This window comes from Mastomys coucha, unplaced genomic scaffold (genome assembly GCF_008632895.1).
Source record: "Mastomys coucha isolate ucsf_1 unplaced genomic scaffold, UCSF_Mcou_1 pScaffold13, whole genome shotgun sequence".
Taxonomy (NCBI): Eukaryota; Metazoa; Chordata; class Mammalia; order Rodentia; family Muridae; genus Mastomys; species Mastomys coucha.
In genome coordinates, this window is record NW_022196895.1 from 17,188,609 (window position 1) to 17,207,275 (window position 18,667).

Below are 18,667 nucleotides of genomic sequence, written 5' to 3' on the forward strand. Positions count from 1 at the left end.
CAATATGCATGCTGAGCTGTCCTTAAACTCTCAGAGATGCCAGCCTCTGCCTCCATGTGCTGGTATTAAATGTTTGCACCATTATATTCACTCCCTCCCCCCCTTTATCTGTATCTTGAAGCAGATTGAGAAGTTGATTCTGAAGCCAAATCTCCCTCCTCTTCATGGGTTTGCTGGCAAAATGATATATATCTTTAAAAAAAAGCCATGCTTAATTTTTGAGACAATGATGCCCTGTTATCCACAAACTTGCTACATTGCTGATGACCTTAAGTTTTCTAGCGGTCTATCCCCCTAATTAGTCTAAACTATAGCCTGTCAGAGTCCGAGCACTGTCCTGCTGCCCAGGAGCTGCCCTCAGACTGTTTAGCAGGAATTCATCTGTGGTAATGGGTGAGTCACAAATAGGAGAAAATCATTATTGTTCTGAGAAGTTTCTGGTAAATCACCATTATCATGTTTTGTGTTTTATGAACTCCTGGAGGATTTTCAGTTTCTGAAAGAGTTTTCATAAGTGAATACAAACAAAAATTTTCTAAGAACAAAACTTGATGCATTAGCCTTCTTTTGAGAACTTGGAAACTCTTTACCAAGCCCTCTATTTTATTTAATCCATAAATGAAAACATGTAGGCTGTCTGGCACAGCTCCTGGTTTATAATTCATCTGGCAGTCATTGCTTTCTCTTCTCTTTTAGCTAGATAATTCCCCCTGGAGGTACAAGTGTCTAGAGTGCAAAACTGGGGGATGGTTTGTCCTTTGTGGTTCATAACCTTCCTAATAGTGTACCAAATATGTCACCTGGGGAATTGGATTGGGTATCTTTTTTAAGATATGCATGCACATTCAAAAAACACTGCAGGGTGGTGTGGCACAGGCCTTTAATCCCAGCACTAGAGAAGCAGAGGAAGATGGATCTGAGTTTGAGGTCAACCTGGTCTACAGAGTAAGGCCCAGGACAGCCAGGGCTACACAGTAAACTTAACTCCACAATAAGATCTGGGTTCAGTATCAATTAGATGGGAGTTCAAAATGGCCACCTAATGGCAGCCTAGATCCAACTATTTTAAGGGATCTTAATACATAATACCAGATTCCACCACTTAGTTGCATTTTTAGGGGTGTACCTCTCACCCATTCCTTTTTGGTAGTGCCAACATGTCCCATCCCCTTATTGGGAAGGGATCTTCTAGCTAGGCTGGGAGCCTCTATTTCCTTTCCTCCCCGCCTTTACCTAAACCCAGGCTTACCAGCAGTTCCTCTGCTCCTTCTCCTAGCCAGCCAACCTACTAACACTACCATGTTATTTCCTTTACCAAATTCTCAGGTAGATCCTCGAGTCTGGGATGTCCAGAACCCTTCTGTTGCTAAACACCATTCTCCTGTTGTCATCTAATTACTGGACTCTACCAGGTACATAACCCAAGCTCAATACCCCCTCTCTCTCTTTGAAGCCTCAGGGGACTTAAGCCTATTATTTCTGACCTCTTGAGAAAAAAACTCCTTCACCCCACCCCTTCCCCCTTTAATACCCCTATACTAGCAGTTAAGAAGCCTAATGGTAACTATCGCCTGGTTCAAGACCTCAGGCGCATTAATTCTGCAATGTTTCCCCCCCCCATCCTGTTGTGGCTAACCTTTATATACTTCTTTCCACTATCCCCTCAGGGACTTCCCATTTCTCAGTCCTAGATCTCAAGGATGCATTTTTCTTTATCCCTCTAGATGCCCAGTCACAAAACATATTTGCCTTTACCTGGACAGATCCTGATACCCACTTTTCTACCCAACTTACCTGGACTGTTCTACCTCAGGGATTCAGGGACAGCCCACACCTATTTGGTCAGGCCCTGGCTTCTGACTTACTATCCTTGTCTCTACCTAAACCTAAGGTTATACTTTTCACGGACAACATTCTTCTCTGTAGCCCCTCTCTAGAAATCAGCCAAGCTGGCTGACACCTCTGCTCTTCTAAATTTCCTCTCCAGTTGAAGCTACAGGGTCTCATCTTCTAAAGACCAACTGTCCACCCCTCAGGCCACCTATTTGGAACTAACAATTACCCCAACCCACAAGGCTATTAGCCTAGATAGAAGGAATCTGATTCAGTCTCTAACTGTTCCTTCTACAAAGGAAGAGATTTTATCATTCCTAGGAATGGCTAGCTTTTTGCATTCCTGGGTTCCTTCCTTTTCCCTCCCTTCTCATCCCTTATATGAAGCAGCGTTAGGCCCCTACCCACAAATTTCTTCTCAAATCTATTACCATAGCCCTTTCTGAGGCTTCAACAGGCTCTCCTTAAGGCCCCAGCTTTACATCTCCCTGACCTGACTCCTCCTTTTTCCGTCTTGTAACTGAAAAAGAAGGATTTGCCCTTGGAGTCTTAGGTCATCAACTGGGACCCTCTTTTGCACCTTGTCTTAGTCAGGGTTTCTATTCCTGTACAAACATCATGACCAAGAAGCAAGTTGGGGAGGAAAGGGTTTATTCAGCTTACTTCCACATGGCTGTTCATCACCAGAGGAAGTCAGGACTGGAACTCAGGCAGGTCAGGAAGCAGGACTGATGCAGAGGCCATGGAGAGATGTTTCTTCCTGGCTTGCTTCTCCTGGCTTGCTCAGCCTGCTCTCTTATAGGATCCAGCCCAGGGATGGCACCACCCACAAGGCGCCCTACCCCATTGATCACTAATTGAGAAAATGCCCCACGGCTGGACCTCATGGAGGCACTTCCCCAACTGAAGCTCCCTTCTGTGATAACTCCAGCCTGTGTCAAGTTGACACACAAAACTAGCCAGTACACACCTGTTGCTTACTTATCAAAAAATCTAATCTAACCATCCAGGGATGGGCACCTTGTATCCGTACCTTAGCTAGCAACCACTGAACTCCTTATTCAAGAGTCAAAAAACCTAACCTTGTGGTCGCCTATAACTGTCTTCTCTTCTCATAACTTGTCACAGCTCCTAACTTATAAAGGCTTACAGACTCTACCTCCCTCTAGGGTTCTTTCTCTTCAGGTAGCACTAACAGAAGGTTCCACACTCACCTTCCAATCATGCCTGCCTCTTAATATTTCCAATCTTCTTCCTCAACCTAATACTTACCACTCCCTATCCCGCTCCTGCACTGAAACTTTAGAGGAACTATTACCTCATCCTTCACACATACAGGAAGGCACATTGCCTCAGGCCATCTATACCTGGTATATAGATGGGAGCTCTTTTCTATATGAAGGGGCCAGAAAAGCTGACTATGCCATAGTGTCAGACACCGAGGTGGTGGAGGCACAGGCCCTTCTTGCTCACTCCACCAATCAACAGGCTGAACTAATACCCCCTACCCATGCCTTTCAACTGGCCCAGGGACAATCCCTCAACATCTACACAGATTCCAAATATGCCTTCCATATCCTCCTGTCTCACGCTGCTATCTAGAAGGAACGTGAGTTACTTACCACGAAAGGAGGATCAGTAACTAATGCAAACCAAATTATGGCCATGCTAATGGCCTCCCATCTTCGCACAGCCATTGGGATTGTCCACTGGACATCCCACCAGACAGATGACTCTATGGTCTCCAAGGGAAACAACCGAGCTGACGAGGCAGCTACAGCTGCAGCCCTTAGAGGCCTAGACTTGTCTCATCCTCCCCAGGACATTCTTACACTACAACCTAAATCTCCACCTTCTTCACCCCCTGACACCCGCCAAACTCTGTCCTATCTTCACCAGCTCTTTCATCCTAACAGCCAAGCATTGTCTTCTTTTGTCAAGATCCACCTACACCCTACTCCTGAGGACTTAAGCTTCTTAAAATCTATCACTGCTTCTTGCAAAATCTGTCAGAAGTCTGACTCAAACTCAAGGCATCATAGCACCCCTTTTCCTACCCATCAGGCTAGAAGTTCTCTTCTTGAAACTGACTGGCAACTTGACTTTACCCACATGCCCACTGTCGGATGTGCCAAATACCTCTTGGTCTTGGTGGACACCTTCTCAGGGTGGGTAGAGGCATTTCCCACAACTAACAAAAGGGCTCAGACAGTGTGTGAGATCATCCCCTGGTTTGGTCTCCAAGCCTCTCTCCAATTAGACAATGGTCCCGAATTTACTTCCCAAATTTCTCAAATCCTATCTAAGGCCCTAGCATTTTCATATTCCTTACCACCCTCAATCTTCAGGTAAGGTAGAAAGAACTAACCACTCTTTAAAAACTACTCTTGTTAAGCTGTCATAGGAACTTCACCTTGATTGGGTAAAACTCTTACATCTGGCTCTTTTCAGCTTACAAGTTATCTTCAGGGGACCTCTCCTCATCTCACCCTTTGAATTCATGTATGGACGTCCAGTCCTAACTCCTGGTATTTCACCTAATTGCTCTCCCCTCCTGGACCATCTACTCACCCCATTACTTTGCCACCTCCATTCTCTCCTATGGAACTTTGCTGACCACCATCTACCGTGACCACACACTGTCTCCTGTCCACTGCCTGTCAACACTGGAGACCAAGTCCTTCTATCCCCTCCAGGTGATCGGCTCTCACTACTCTCCCTTAAAGGTCAAAACCCTTTTAAGGTAATTCTCGTGACCCCTATAGCTGCTAAACTCGAGGGACTCTCCCATTGGGTCCACCTGTCTTACCTCAAACCTTTCATTTTTCCACCTAAAAATGACTCTTTTTCATATCGACCCTAACAGGACAGTGCTCTGATAAGCTCCGGAGACCATCGAGACTGCCCATCTTGTCCCCTATCCCAGAAAATGAGACTCCACTCTGACAGTCTAGCTCGACCTCACTGGATTAGACATGGGTTTCTCATCCTCCCCCTGCTGTTCATTTCCATCCAGGATAGCCCTTACATCTGGAGATTCTAGGTTCAGGAAACCCCTACAGATAACAAACAGTCTTTCCAAATAGGGTCAGGAAACTGCTCCATAGCCGGATCCCGGGAACCAATCCAAATTGCTGTCATTTCTGTATCTGTTGTTCCATCTAAATATTATGATCTCTATACGTGCTTTCTCTTTGACCAGACAAAAGATTATTGTAGAAAATGGCCAGACGCATATGGGGGCTGCCCATATTAGTCTTGTCAGATATATATGATAGGATCACGGGCCAATCAATTCTTCTATCAACATCACAAGACACTCTTTTTCTACATACAAGACCCATGGGATTCCAGGTGGGAGACAGGAGTTGTTGGTAAGCTCTACTGTAAAAATCAGCCCAGGTCTCCAGTAAGTACCATCCATATCTAGAGAAAATATGTCTCAATTGCCCAACCCCTAGATATCAGAAAAGTAGGGGAGATAATCAGATATTCCTCCGAGGTCCTTATCTCTTTGACATCACCCCTTATAAATGGCACTAACTTGTCATTTCGCCTTTTACTTCAGACCTTGACCTCGGCATACTAACTCCTTAATGTCACCAGACCTGGACGCTTTAAGGATTGCTGATTATGTGTACCCCCTGGAACTAACTCACAATTGTTACTTACAGTGTGATACTGCCAAATAACCTTACCTCACCTTTTGTCAGCTGCCCTGACTCTGATGTTGCCATGACTCCATACCTTACGTCTGTCCCTCTTTTGGGCGTGGCAACCTGTTTTAAGGCCTCTGGGACTCATTCAGTAGGATGCTGAGCTTTCTAGACTGCAACAGAACCACAACCCTTGATACCTCATCTCTGCCACAATGCCCTGCAATCCAAAACATGTCAATTCTTTGTGGCACTCAGGCATATCATCACTTACCTACCAGGAATTTGCACATTAGTACTCCTTTTCCCTGAACTGGGAGTAATCCAGGGAAATGAGCCCCTGCCAATCCCAGTTGTAGATATGATAGCTGCCCAACATAAGAGGGCAGTCCAAGTCATGCCACTCTTGGTCGCTACAGGAATAGCCATAGGTGTTGGTACTGGAGTTGCAGGGATAACAACTTCCATGACCTAGTATAATACAATCACTTCCAAGTTTAAAAGCAATCTTCAAGAAATGTCTGAAACTGTGCTTACTATTCAAAAACAGATTGATTCTTTGGCAGCCGTGGTGCTTCAGAACAGACAGGGGCTAGATTTCTTGACAGCTAAGAAGGTTGTCTCTGCCTGTTCCTCCAAGAAGAATGCTGTTTCTACATCAACCAATCCAATATAGTAAAAAAATAAAATCCAGGAGCTACAGTCAGACGTAAAAAATTTCAGGGAACATGAGACTTTCAGTTCTGGGATTTTCAAAAATCCTGTATGGAAGTGGATACTCCCTTTTGTAACCCCTTTCCTAGTCATCTTCCTGGTATTATTATTTGCTCCCTGCCTCATTAATCTTGTTTCTACATTTCTTCAATGACAAATACAAAAAATTTCTAACCAAACTATTAATCAGTTCCTGTTACAGGATTACCAGCCGCTGCCCACAGAAGAGCCACTGTCCACAGAGAAACCTGATGTGAACGTTTACCAAGTGGATCCCAATGGGGGAAGTCAGCCACCCCCCCCCCAATTGATGACTCCCCCTAGACAGCGGGAAGTAGCTTAAGAGACATGATGCCCTCATTCCCTTTTCACCATCAGCTTCCCCCTCCCTTTTCCTTTCCTTCTCTTTATAATAACAAGACGGGAGGTATGTTGGCATCAGGGCCTCCAAAACCCGTGATATCACATAGGTGGGCCTCACAGACCTGTTGCCAAGGAACAGCAGCCATATTCCCAGAATCCATTGGGCTCACCTCCCACCTTTACCTGTGACCACATCACCATCCATCTCTCTCCTCTCTCTCTTTCTTTCTCTCTCTCTCTCTCTCTCTCTCTCTCTCTCTCTCTTTCTCTCCCTCTTTCTTTCCTCTCTCCCTCCCTCCCTCCCTTTTTCCTCTCTCTCTCCTCTCTCTCCCTCTCCCTCTCTCTCTCTCCCCCCCAATAAAACCTCTTACACGTGGAACTTTTTGGACCCAGTGTGTGCTGTCCAGATGCGAGCTGCCATTCTAACACATCAGTAACCAAGGATGACCTTGATCTCCATCTTCTAGCCTCAACCTCCCAAATGCTGGGATTAGAGCATGTGCCACCATGTTTGCCCAGTTCTATGTGTAAGATTTTTTTAAAAGGCATAGCTAACTAACCGGGCAATGGTGGCGCACGCCTTTAATCCCAGCACTTGGGAGGCAGAGGCAGATGGATTTCTGAGTTCAAGGCCAGCCTGGTCTACAAAGTGAGTTCCAGGACAGCCAGGGCTACACAGAGAAACCCTGTCTCGAACCCCCCCCCCCCAAAATAAAGGCATAGATAATTCTGTTTGTTCAGTCTTCCTTTTCCTGTTAGTGGGCATCACAAGAATCCACATACAATGGAGTTAGTTCTGGACTCAACTGCTCCACAGAAAACTACAGACAAGCTTAGAGAATGTGGCTCATTTATCAAAGGGTCAAAACACAAGTAAGGCAAACTTTCATGCTCTGTGAGTCAACTATGATACGAAGCTCCTGCCCCACCCATCATATGCACCATCTGTTCCTAACATGGTGTTTGGGAAGACAAAGCCATGTGGGGTCCGAGGACTGCACCACTTTCTTCTTAAGAGCATCTGCCAAATCATTTTACCTCATTCCTTGCGTGGCTGACCCTGCAGTCCGAACATAACTGACCTGAAATGCATGCCTGCCTGGCCCCAACATAGCCATCTAAAGCAGGATTTCAGAAATCACCTGGATGTTTCTTATAAACAAATCCTAGAGGAACCAGACAGGCCCTAGTGGCTCGAATTCCTTAAGAAGGCATGGTTCCTACAGTGTATTTTTAATCAAGAGACCTAGCGATGCAATACTCTTAAAAATAGCTTTTACATTCTGAGAGACTGAAACTTTTGCTGGACCTCACAGGCAGAGTTAGTAATACACCCTGTGGTTACTTAAAGACTGCTAGCCTACTGTGTGTGTGTGTGCTCAAACTGCTTGTTTAACATGCCTCTAAGAGAACATCGGAACTACCAACCTCACGTGTGCCTTGGATTTTCTAAGGTCAACTTGCATAACTAAGCTAATGCATAGCTATAATCGTAAGGTAAATACATACTCTTCCATGTCCCTGACCCAGTTAATGTCCGTGTGCCATTTGCTGAAAACAGAAAATACAGAAGTTGAAAGTAACTTCCTAAATCTACCATAAAGGTTTGAAAGCAACCGTTTACAGTTATTGGTTAATACTCAAGTGATGTCGGTCAGTTGGAATCTGTTGGAGCCAGTGACTTAACCCCTTGTAAAACACTGTTAGAGACTGCTGTAAAGTATCCCATTCCTTCCCCATGTAACGCTTCTATGCTGTTTAATAAACAGTGCAAATCCTCTCTTAGGGACAGACACAGACAGACATATACAATCACTCAGACACACACACACACACACACACAGTAATGGCAGACTCACACAATGGACCCACCCAGTCACATAACAGACCCTCACAGGAACAGAAAGACACAGGTTCAGACTATGATAGACAGAGAATACAAGACTCAGGAGAATTCAAATCTGGACTTGTTGGTTAAATGACTTCAAAGGGGAGTGGTTTGATCTCGTTCCTTAATGGGACATTGATGCCTTATTGGTGACTGAGAGTTAACTTACTAATAAGTTATAACTCCCCTCCTGTGCGTTTATGAGTGTATACATGTAAGTGCAGATGCCTCTGGAGTCCAGAAGAAAACAATCAATCTCCTTGAGCTGGGGTTAGAGGAAGCGGTTAAGTGGCCCATTGTGGGTGCTAGAAACGGATTTCAAGTCTTTTGTAAGAGCATTACATGTTCTTACCACTGAGCAATCTCTTCAGCAACTAATTCTATAGTTTAAAAAGCTCGCCAGAGAGGATGGAGAGAGGGTTTGGTGGTCTAAAATATTTGTTACACTGGCAGAGGACCACTTTGGTTCTAAGCACTCAAATGGTGGCTCATAACCATCCACAAATCCCGCTCTAGGGAAGCTGACTCCCTCTTCTGACCTCCATGGGTTCTAGACAGACATACAGATGGTACACAGATATGCATGCAGGCAAGACACTCATGCACATAAAAATATTAAAAACAAAACAAACAACAGCAACAACAAAAACCTCACACCTCACGAGCAGAGGTGGCACACACCTTTAGTCCCAGCTCTTGGGAGGTAGAAGCAGGCAGATCTCTTGAGTATGAGGTCAGCCTAGTCTACAGAGTGAATTTCAGGACAGACAGACCTACAGAGAGAAACCCTAGAAAAATAGCAAACAAACAAAAAGGAATCTCTTAGAAGCTAGCCATGGTGACACATGCCTGTAGTGGCAATACTTAGGAGGCCAAGGCAGGAGGATTGCTGTGAGTTCCAGGCTAGCCAAGGCTTTACAGTGAGACACTGAATTTAAAAAAAAAAAAAAAAAAATGAAAGGATAAAACAAATCCTCATCAGAGGATTCCTTGATGTGGCAGAGAACAGGGCATCAAAGACAGGCTCAGGGCAGAAATCAACAGCAGAGGAAGACCTACCCCTACCCCTTGAACATGTATGGAAACATCATATTCAGAAAAAGCCCGAGATTTCCAAACAGGAAAACTTGGGTGCTACGTAAATGACCGATATGGACTGGAGGTCATGACAGCTCCTACGTGTCTCAGCTCTCCAGCCTGCTTCTGTTCTTGGCTTGATTAAACTATCTCTTTCTACAACTATCCACATGGCTCTGGTCCAATTCTTTGTTCTAGGATGCAAGAACCTGAATATCTCAGCGGACGCCCTTTGGACTTAGAACCACGCCTTATACGTCTATAAAATAAACTCATTTCCTCTTTGTTTTTTTGGTTTTTTTTTTTGTTTTTTTATTAAAGAATCACATTTCTGGGCTAGGCTTTGGAATTGTCTACGAGCAGGGAATGTTGGGAGATAAATACCACATTCTGATAGCCAAGAGGAGCAGCCAATCTTCTGGCCACAGTCAGCCTTCTCCACCAGCTGGGGTCTAATAAAATGACCCTAGCAATCGATTCTGTGCATTTAGAGTTTAACAGGTGACAATTTGAATTTAATTTAAATAAAATTGCAGAATTTCATTTGCATAGACCTCATAACCAGTTCTAAGCAAGAAAATTGAGATTGCAGTTTAAATTTTCAAAACAACGATGTCCAAATGGAACCTGTTTCTTTGTACATTAGCCAAAAATTTAAAGTTATTGCTGGAGCCAGAGAGCTGGTCTGTGATTTAGAACCCTTTCTGCTCTTGAAGACAACCTGGTTTGGTTCCCAGCATCCACATATTCACAGCAGCTTTCTATTTGGGAAGCCGACACCTGGTTCACAGCTTGTTATTTCCTTCTTTTTATACACCATTTGGCTTTGTGTGCTTTATCAAAATGTTCTATACATAGTGTAGCTCCTTCCCTATGAGAGACTGGGTGATATTATTAAAGATTGGGAACTCTTGCCAGATGAACTAGCATTGCCTTTAGCCTGTTTATGACAGGAAAGCCACAGTGCTTTCCTTTTGTAGTTGTTGGGTGTGGCGTGGGTGTTGAGGGTCAGACCCAAAGTCTTGCACCTGCTCCACACACACCCTAGCACTGAGCAACACTCCCACTCATTTTCATTTGCTTTTATGTGCATGCTGTTTTCCCTGCGAGTCTGTATGTGCACCACATGCATCCCTGATATCCACAGGTCAGAAAAGAATGTCCCGCTATAGACGGTAGTCAGCCACTGGGTGGATGCTGGGACTTAAACCCAGGCCCCTGGAAAAGCAGCTGGTATTCTTAACTCCTGAGCCATCTAGCCAGTCCATTTTGTAGTATTTTAAACCTTTCCTTAAAAAAAAAAATTATGACTTAGAAAAGGTCATGCACATGCACGTGAGACATCTTTTATATCTATAAACTTATTCAGTGATCCACAGTAATAACTACTTTTTAAAGATTTAAATGTATGTGTTTGTGTGTGTGCCTGTATGAATTTCTGTGCACCACACACATGCAGTGCCTGGGGAGGGCAGGACAGGGCTTCTGATGGCTCTAAACCTTAGATTACAATAGGTAGGAAATCTGGAGTTACTGTGTCACTCACTGAAGACACGCAAACTGCAGAGCAATCTTTTCTATCTGCAGAGACCTCCTGACAATTGTCAGGTATGGAGCACCAACAAATCCCACCAGACCTGCTCTGACCTGCTTGCAATGCTACACCAGCTTAGTCCAAGTCTGCCCCCCACCCCAAGCACTTGTGCAGCAGTCCTGACAAGTTCTTCACATCTTCACCTTCGTCTTCTCCTTCCTCCTGTCTTCCTTCTTTTTTGACAGCACTCTGTGGATCTCTGGTTGTGCTGGAATTCACTCTGTAGACAAGGCTGGCCTCAAACCTCCCGAGTGCTAGGGTTAAAGGTGTGTGCCACCATTGCTCAGCCTCATATCTGTAATCGTTTAAAAAAAAAATTCACGCTATGGCCGGCTAGGTACCAGTGGTTTCTCAGCCCAATACATAGCCTGAGATGAAGGTTGAATGTTTCTCCTAGCCAATGCCTCTCCCATAAATACCAGCTTTGCCTCTCCAGAGCTCTAAGATCTCAGTCCTTATGGCCAGCGGCTGCCAAATCGCTCCGCATTCCCAATTTCCATGGCTAGTTAGGAGCACACTCTTGCCAGCCAGGGCTCCGCTTTGGTTACCTCTCCCCTGGAGCCGCCCAGAGTTGCAGTGAATGTAAAACACCAGGCAATCTTAGGTTAGAATCAATAGATGACTCAGCCACTGGGCACAAAATCTATCATCCTAAACCATCAACTATTCTATGTTAGAAATCTTCTGGTGGCGGTGGCAGTGGCAGAATCTACCACCAGATCTAACAGTTCCTGGTTGACACGTTATCTCCTTTAGCTCGCACCTCAATGTCCAAAAAGGACCATTCCTTCTTCCTGAGTTCCCTCTTCCTCTCTTGGACCCAGAAGACCCACCTCCTCCTCGCCCAGTCACCTTTATTATCCAATTCGTTAACTAGGGGAAAATTCCGCTAGTTAACACATCACTTCTTTTAAGATTATTCTCTAAGGGTGATTTTCCAGAAGTTACCAGCAGTATCTTCTCATACTGCTTTAGCTACTCTTAAGAGTCCTCAAGATAGTTTCCTAAATGTCCAAGAATAGCCTCAGGGAACACATTTCCCTGGGGAGACAATTCTCCTTGGGTCTCTAGTACTTCTGTTAGCAGTATCACCCACCCTTCACTTTCCAATAGCCTTCAGGAACAGAGATGCCTCCTGTCCAGTCTCACAAAGACTGCATATTGCTGTGCACGGAGGCCTGCAGGCTGCTTGCAGTCTATTATTATAATATGCCATAGGTCAAATAACTGCTACTTCATGATCAACTGGTGAAAGCCCATCAGCACAGTTTGACAAAATTGGCCATTTTAAACTTGGAAGTTGTACTATACGAGTTGTTTCATTTCCTTTAAAACAGTCTCTCAGCTAGTTTTTCTTACCAAGCTTTCATTTAATTCTGATTCACGGCCAAAGTTGTATTATTGATTGTCCATGGGACCTTAAAGTGGACTGGGTTGCCTAATGACTGGTGCCTGTTGCCTCCCCCATGATCAGAGGCAGCATTGTAAGCTAGAAACTGTCATAAGGACAGGCACATAGGGCCATAGAGTGGGATTAGCATCCTTGGACGATGAAGAGGGGAAGCTGGTTAAAGACTATATACTTAAAAAAATAAATAAAAATTAGGTATGGGGCTGGAGAGAAGGCTCAGCTATTAAGGGTGTTTGTCGTCATGCCCAACAACCTAAGTTTGATCCCTGGACCCATGTGGTGGAAATAGAAGGCCAATTCTTAAGTTATCCTAACTTCTACATGGTGCACATGTGTACACATACACACAAACTAATATGTAATTTAAAAATTTTTAAAGATGGTCAACTACCTTCAGGTAAGCCAAAAGGTAACTGTGATGCTCAACTCAAGTGCATTTTATTAAAAATGGGTGATAGGAGCTAGGAATGTGACTTGTTTATCTTGTAGAATGTCTACTTAGCATGCACAAAGCCCTGGGTTCCATTCCTAGCACCGAATAAAACCAGGTACAGAGGCATACACCCATAATCCCAATACCCAGAAGGTAGGAGAAGCATCAGAAGTTTAAGGTTATCCTCAGAAAGTTGGGGGCCAGAATAGACTATGTAAGACCCTGTCTCAAAAGTGAATAAATTGGTGCAAGACTCTGGGTTCCAGCTTCTTTGTGGGTACCCGCATATATGTGGTACACATACACACACAAAAATAAAATTCAGTAAAAAAAAAAATCTTTAAAAAGCAAAAGCTATTTACCTCTACCTCCTCAACTTTGATTAAGTGTCACTTCTTACAACAGTAATTTCAACTTGAAAGATACCTTACTGGCAGTACTAATTGAAAGCTGTATCTCTAGCGCCCCTCTGTGGATATGGTTTCATGAATCCCTTGCTATGGTGAAACCTTTCAATTTCTTTCCTTCCTTGTAATCTCATCTTGTCAGAGTTCCCAAACACACCAGGATCCCTTCCCAAGAGTGACTTCAGTTCGGCCTTTGCCTCTCTCCTTTCTAATCTGTCTGCACTCCTGTTGTTTCCATGTCCAGTCTCTACACAGGCTCCAAGTACAAGCTCATTGGGAGTTTTGCTCTGAATTCCCACTAAAGGAAGCTTCGGCGTTGGTGGTATCCTCTTCCCAGCTATACCGAAATCAAGAATTAGGTTTGGCTCCACTGCTCTTACTGTGGGTTCATATACATATCTGGAGGATGAATGGGAAGATTTGGGCAGCTGCCATTAGCTTACAGCCACCTGAATTCAATGTTCTGGGTTAGTCTGAAAATATGCTTCACTCCCTTTCTGCAAGGGTATTTTTTGCTAAGTTTAAAACTGTGGCTTAGGGGTGGGGTGTAAGCTTGGTTTTGGCTTTGTATGCTTTTTCAACACATGCTATATTTAGGTGTAACTCTTTCCCTGTGCAAGAATGGGAGAGTACTGAGAATTTAAACTCCTGTCAGATAAACCATCTTTTCTTTTAGCCTCTTATTTATGACAGAATCACTGCCCTGGTACCAGTTCCAACACTGCAGAAATTGGGTACAGTGATATATGCCTGTAATAGTAACACTCAGAAGGGAGAGAAAGGGTAAAAAATTAAAGGCTACTCAAAAATTAAAATAATTTCTTTAAATTAAAAATTAAAGTGAAACACAGTAATATACTAAAAATTAATTTGACAGCAGCAAAAATTAAAGTAAATTCTATAGTAGTAAGCTCAGGGCTAATCTGAGATATACAAGACCTGTTTTAAAAAGTAAAACAACCCACTATGCTGTTCAACTGGCTTGTATTATTCTTATGAAGTCACTTATCAGATTTAACTACGCTACTCCTCTGGATCTGGGCTGACTTGTCTAAGTGCAAGAGGTTCTGAGTGGCAGTTCCAGTCTGCAGGCAGGCATTCGGGGAGGGAGGAAATGCCCGTGCTAGGCCTTCACTGCTTGCCGTCCTCACCTTGGGTGGTTTTTCCAGCACACACGCAGACAGAAGTGACATGATCTGACAGACATCTGAACATCTGTGAGGTTCTCCACACGGCCTGTGTTCTTCCTCTTCCCAGACTCCACATTAGTAGTTCTCTTATATTCCGTCCCTCCAGCTCAACCTCTCCCTCCACTTGCTTCAATTTACATATTCAACTTACACACTGGCTCTTCCAGGCCCAAGAAATCTGTGTCTCCAAAACACCAGCCTCCCAGATCTGTACTTTGTTCTACATGTTTCCTACTAGAAGAGACTGGCTGGCTACTGCTTTAGTTTCCTGTTCAGCTCGGCTGTACTTCTTCCCACAGGAAGTCTGTACACCCAGCACCAGTGCCTGTGCAGGTGTGATGGCAGCTGAGAAAGTGCCTTCCCACCAGGCTTACCCTTTACGGCAGACAGTGCAGACCTGAACACAGCATCAGACAGGACATGTGCAAACAAAAACTTCATCTGCTCTTCAAGAACAAAGACCATGCTTCATTTTTGAATAATGGCAATGAAGCTTTCACAGGAAACTAGGCTAGTGCCTACTGTATATGTTTGACATTTATTTTAAATAAAGAATATATTAAGTCCTCACAAAGCTAGGTTTTAAGAAAGGCATCTAGGGGCTGGAGAGATGGCTCAGTAGTTAAGAGTGCCGACTGCTCTACTTAAGGTCGTGAGTTCAAATCCCAGCAACCACATGGTGGCTCACAGCCATCCATAATGAGATCTGATACCCTCTTCTGGGGTATCTGAAGATAGCTACAGTGTACTTACATATAATAAATAAATAAATCTTTAAAAAAAAAAGAAAGGCATCTAATAAACGTATACAGTGAATAGTATGTCTTTATTCTATTTACAGTAAATTTGTTATAAATATAATACATTTTTGAAAAGCTTATTTTTAACTTGAATAGATTTATACTTTAAACAGATCAACTTAATTGTTAAAGTTATTATAATAAAGAATATGATTTAATGACAAAAATCTTATTGTGAAATAGTGTGACAGTAAGAGATGAGCAAAGGAATAAAGTCAAACTCTTTCCAAAACTATGTTCAGAGCATCAGAAAAGATTTTTTTTTTACAGTTATGTATAAGCCATAAGGACACCACACTGAAATGTGAGTGTCCATAACCAGAGTTCAAAACCAATCTTACAGAACTGTTTGGGACAAGGCAGAAAAATTTGTATTAACACTCTACAGAACTTCACAGTAAAGGTAGGTCCTTTAGACTAATGGCTTACCAGTATTATTGCCAGCAAGGCTCTTCATTCCCCAAAATCAAATCCTAAGAGTCACAACCATTCGTAAGTTGCAACAGCAGACTGGGATTTTTTTTAAGACGTGGCTTAATAAGGTGTATGGATACGATGAATTCTGTAGTATAAGCATGTAAATTATAACCAGGTTTAAAACGGTGGGGGGAAAAAAAGGAGTCTAAGCATTCTCAGCCCAGCATATTGTGTCAACTAAGTGCCAAGTCCCTGTATTTTGCAGTGATCAGAGAACTTCCTTAACAAGTTGGGTATTTCCAATGTTGCTGTAAAAGCAATCCCACAAAGTGAGACTGAGCCTGTGACTCTCAGCTGTCACGCGTTATTGATGATAATCAGAGCAGGCATGGAGTTCTGCTGACTTGTTTCAAATACTGTAACCTGGTCCGATAACTTGGCGAATACTCTTGGAGTTCCAAGGTTATAAACACCTGTATGAACAAAGCATGCCTTCAGCTGCAAACTGTGCGTCTCTTGGCTTTTTAGCTGGAGCTTATACTGTGTCTGTCCAAGCCACGTGAATGATCCGTGAGTTTCCAGTGCCTCGGGACTATAGGAGGAAGGAAAGAGTAAGTTGTAAACCTTGTCCTTTGTGTTTTTTTCTCTGAAGTCTTACACCTTTCTTTCATCAAATCCTTTTTTTATAAAAAGATTTATTTATTTTATATATGTGAGTACACTGTCAATGTCTTAATGCACACCAGAAGAGGGAATTAAATCCCATTATAGATGGTTGTGAGCCACCGTTTGGTTGCTGGGAATTGAACTCAGGACCTCTGGAAGAGCAATCAGTGCTCTTAACCTCTTAGTCATCTTTCCAGCCCCTCATCAAATCCTTTTATTTCTAGGAATTATTTATGAAATTAATAACAATAACATTATTACTATATCAATCAATCATGTGCTGGCAGTTACTGCTATTTTCTAAGAACAATACTAAGAGTATTTCATTTAATGCCTATAATGGCATTTAGTAAACAATGGAGCATGATTTGAAAATGAGCTCTTAACCTCTTGGTTATGCACATTTAAAAACAATTATCTATAAAAGAATGTCCATGATATTATACTTTATAAAACCACACAGTGAAAACAAAACAGTGCCTAACAATACAACATAATCTAAAGAATGTGTGGCACATACCAGACAAGTCTACTGTGCTCAGGTCTTAAGGCGTCATCTGAGGTGTAACATGACAACCTACAATGTATTCTTCAGATGACGTGGTGCCTGCAGAGCCAGAAGGTATTAGACTCCCTGGACCTTGGTTGTCGGTCACCACACAAGTGCTGGGAATCAACACAGAACCTCTACAAGAGCAGCAATACTCTTTACCACTGAGACATTTTTCCAACGCCAGATTTATTTTCTTTCTTTCTTTTTTTAATCTTGTCACAACACCGATTAAAGTTAAGCAACACAACACGTTGCCACTTCACCCAAAAGTGGTGTTTTTCACTCTGTCCCTTTTTGACGGCTCAGTGGGTCACTAACTAGCAAAAGGTTCACTGAGTGCTTTTAAAAGGAGACAGATTTATTTTCTAATACAAAAATGTCTGAGACAGATCTGCTGGCTCTAGGTATTGCAGTACATAATGTAGATTCCCTTGTAAATTAGTATTTTCAAATCAGGGGGGAAAAAAACTTTCATATTTAATAGCCCTGTAAACACTTCTTTGATACCATATAAACAAATCTAGGGCATGTCTGAATTCACTTAATCCATGTTAGGCAAGGATTTGCATAATTTCAAAGCACTGAATTGCTTTAAAGGATACTAAACTTTGGGCTACAAAATAACCATTCACAAAATAAATTCTTACCTTGTTGTTTTATGCCGGAGATCAACTATTACATCTACATCAGCCTTAGAACAGTTAGAAAGTAAAAGGGTGACCGGTACTAAGCAAAGGCTGTGGAAGACAACAAACAAAACTATTAGCCATGTACTTTCTTCTCAGAAACAAGTTTCTTAAAAATAACACAAGAAGACTTAACACAAGTTTAAAATCAAATTCAAATAAGAAAAAAGAACCTCAATCACAAAATAATTCTAGGTAACTTATTTTGTAAATAAAATACATTGGTAAAATCTCTCCATAACAAAACTTCAGAAGGTACACTTTCTCTAAGCAACACTGTTAAAGCAGAATGTTGTCTCTAGATACAAGCATGGCTTAGGGTAGGCTGGTGCAGTGCTCAGGCTGCATCATCTCTTCCACTTAAATTACATATTTAAATTCAAAAGAGAAGTGGAATCCCTGGAGCTTACACTATGCTAATGCGATCTGGTCCTCTACTGCTCTAATACTCATAGCTTACTGAAATGTCCCTAGAAAGGAGATGTAGACATGTGCAAGTCTCTCGGATCAGTGTGCAACGTTCCTCATGCCTCCTGCTGCCCTTCTAGCCCTCAGACTCTATTATGGTCCACTGAGTGATAGACCTTTGGGGCATTTTAGACTGCTAACCTTTTCTCTCCCCAGCTGCCCACTGCTGAGACATCACTTTCACCTGATCTTCCTCCCTACTGTTCTGTTCCTTTCCAGCCTTTCCAGCAGTCCTCTCTCCTTGACTCATTGCGCACCATTTCTCTTCTGTCTCATCACATCCCTGACTTCCCCAAAATCCTGAACATCAGCTGTCACATATATAATAGTTCTAAGAAAAATCACTCCATCTTATACCTGCAAATGGACCTTTTCAAGTATCATCAGATTTAGAACTTTTTTTTTAAAGAATGATTCATATTTATTATATGTAAGTACACTGTAGCTGTCTTCAGACACCCCAGAAGAGGGGATCAGATCTCATTACAGATGGTTGTGAGCCACCATGTGG

General features: G+C 42.9%; 1 protein-coding gene and 1 non-coding gene across 4 annotated transcripts in view; both read right to left on the bottom strand.

The window, feature by feature from the left end:
• Positions 1–15,373: 15,373 nt before the first annotated feature.
• The window catches only part of Trappc8 (trafficking protein particle complex 8), an 83,733-nt gene continuing 80,439 nt past the window's right edge, over positions 15,374–18,667 (bottom strand). For all 3 annotated transcript variants that reach the window (XM_031365058.1, XM_031365057.1, XM_031365056.1), the window contains exons 28-29: positions 17,650–17,739; positions 15,374–16,375 (exon numbers count right to left, since the gene is read on the bottom strand). In XM_031365058.1, coding sequence (XP_031220918.1) covers positions 16,141–16,375; positions 17,650–17,739 — 325 coding nt within the window. In that variant the 3' untranslated portion in view covers positions 15,374–16,140. The remainder of the gene's footprint in view (positions 16,376–17,649; positions 17,740–18,667) is intronic.
• On the bottom strand, positions 17,214–17,354 carry LOC116087877. Its single transcript, XR_004117668.1, has one exon. It is a non-coding gene; the product is annotated as a small nucleolar RNA SNORA21 (small nucleolar RNA).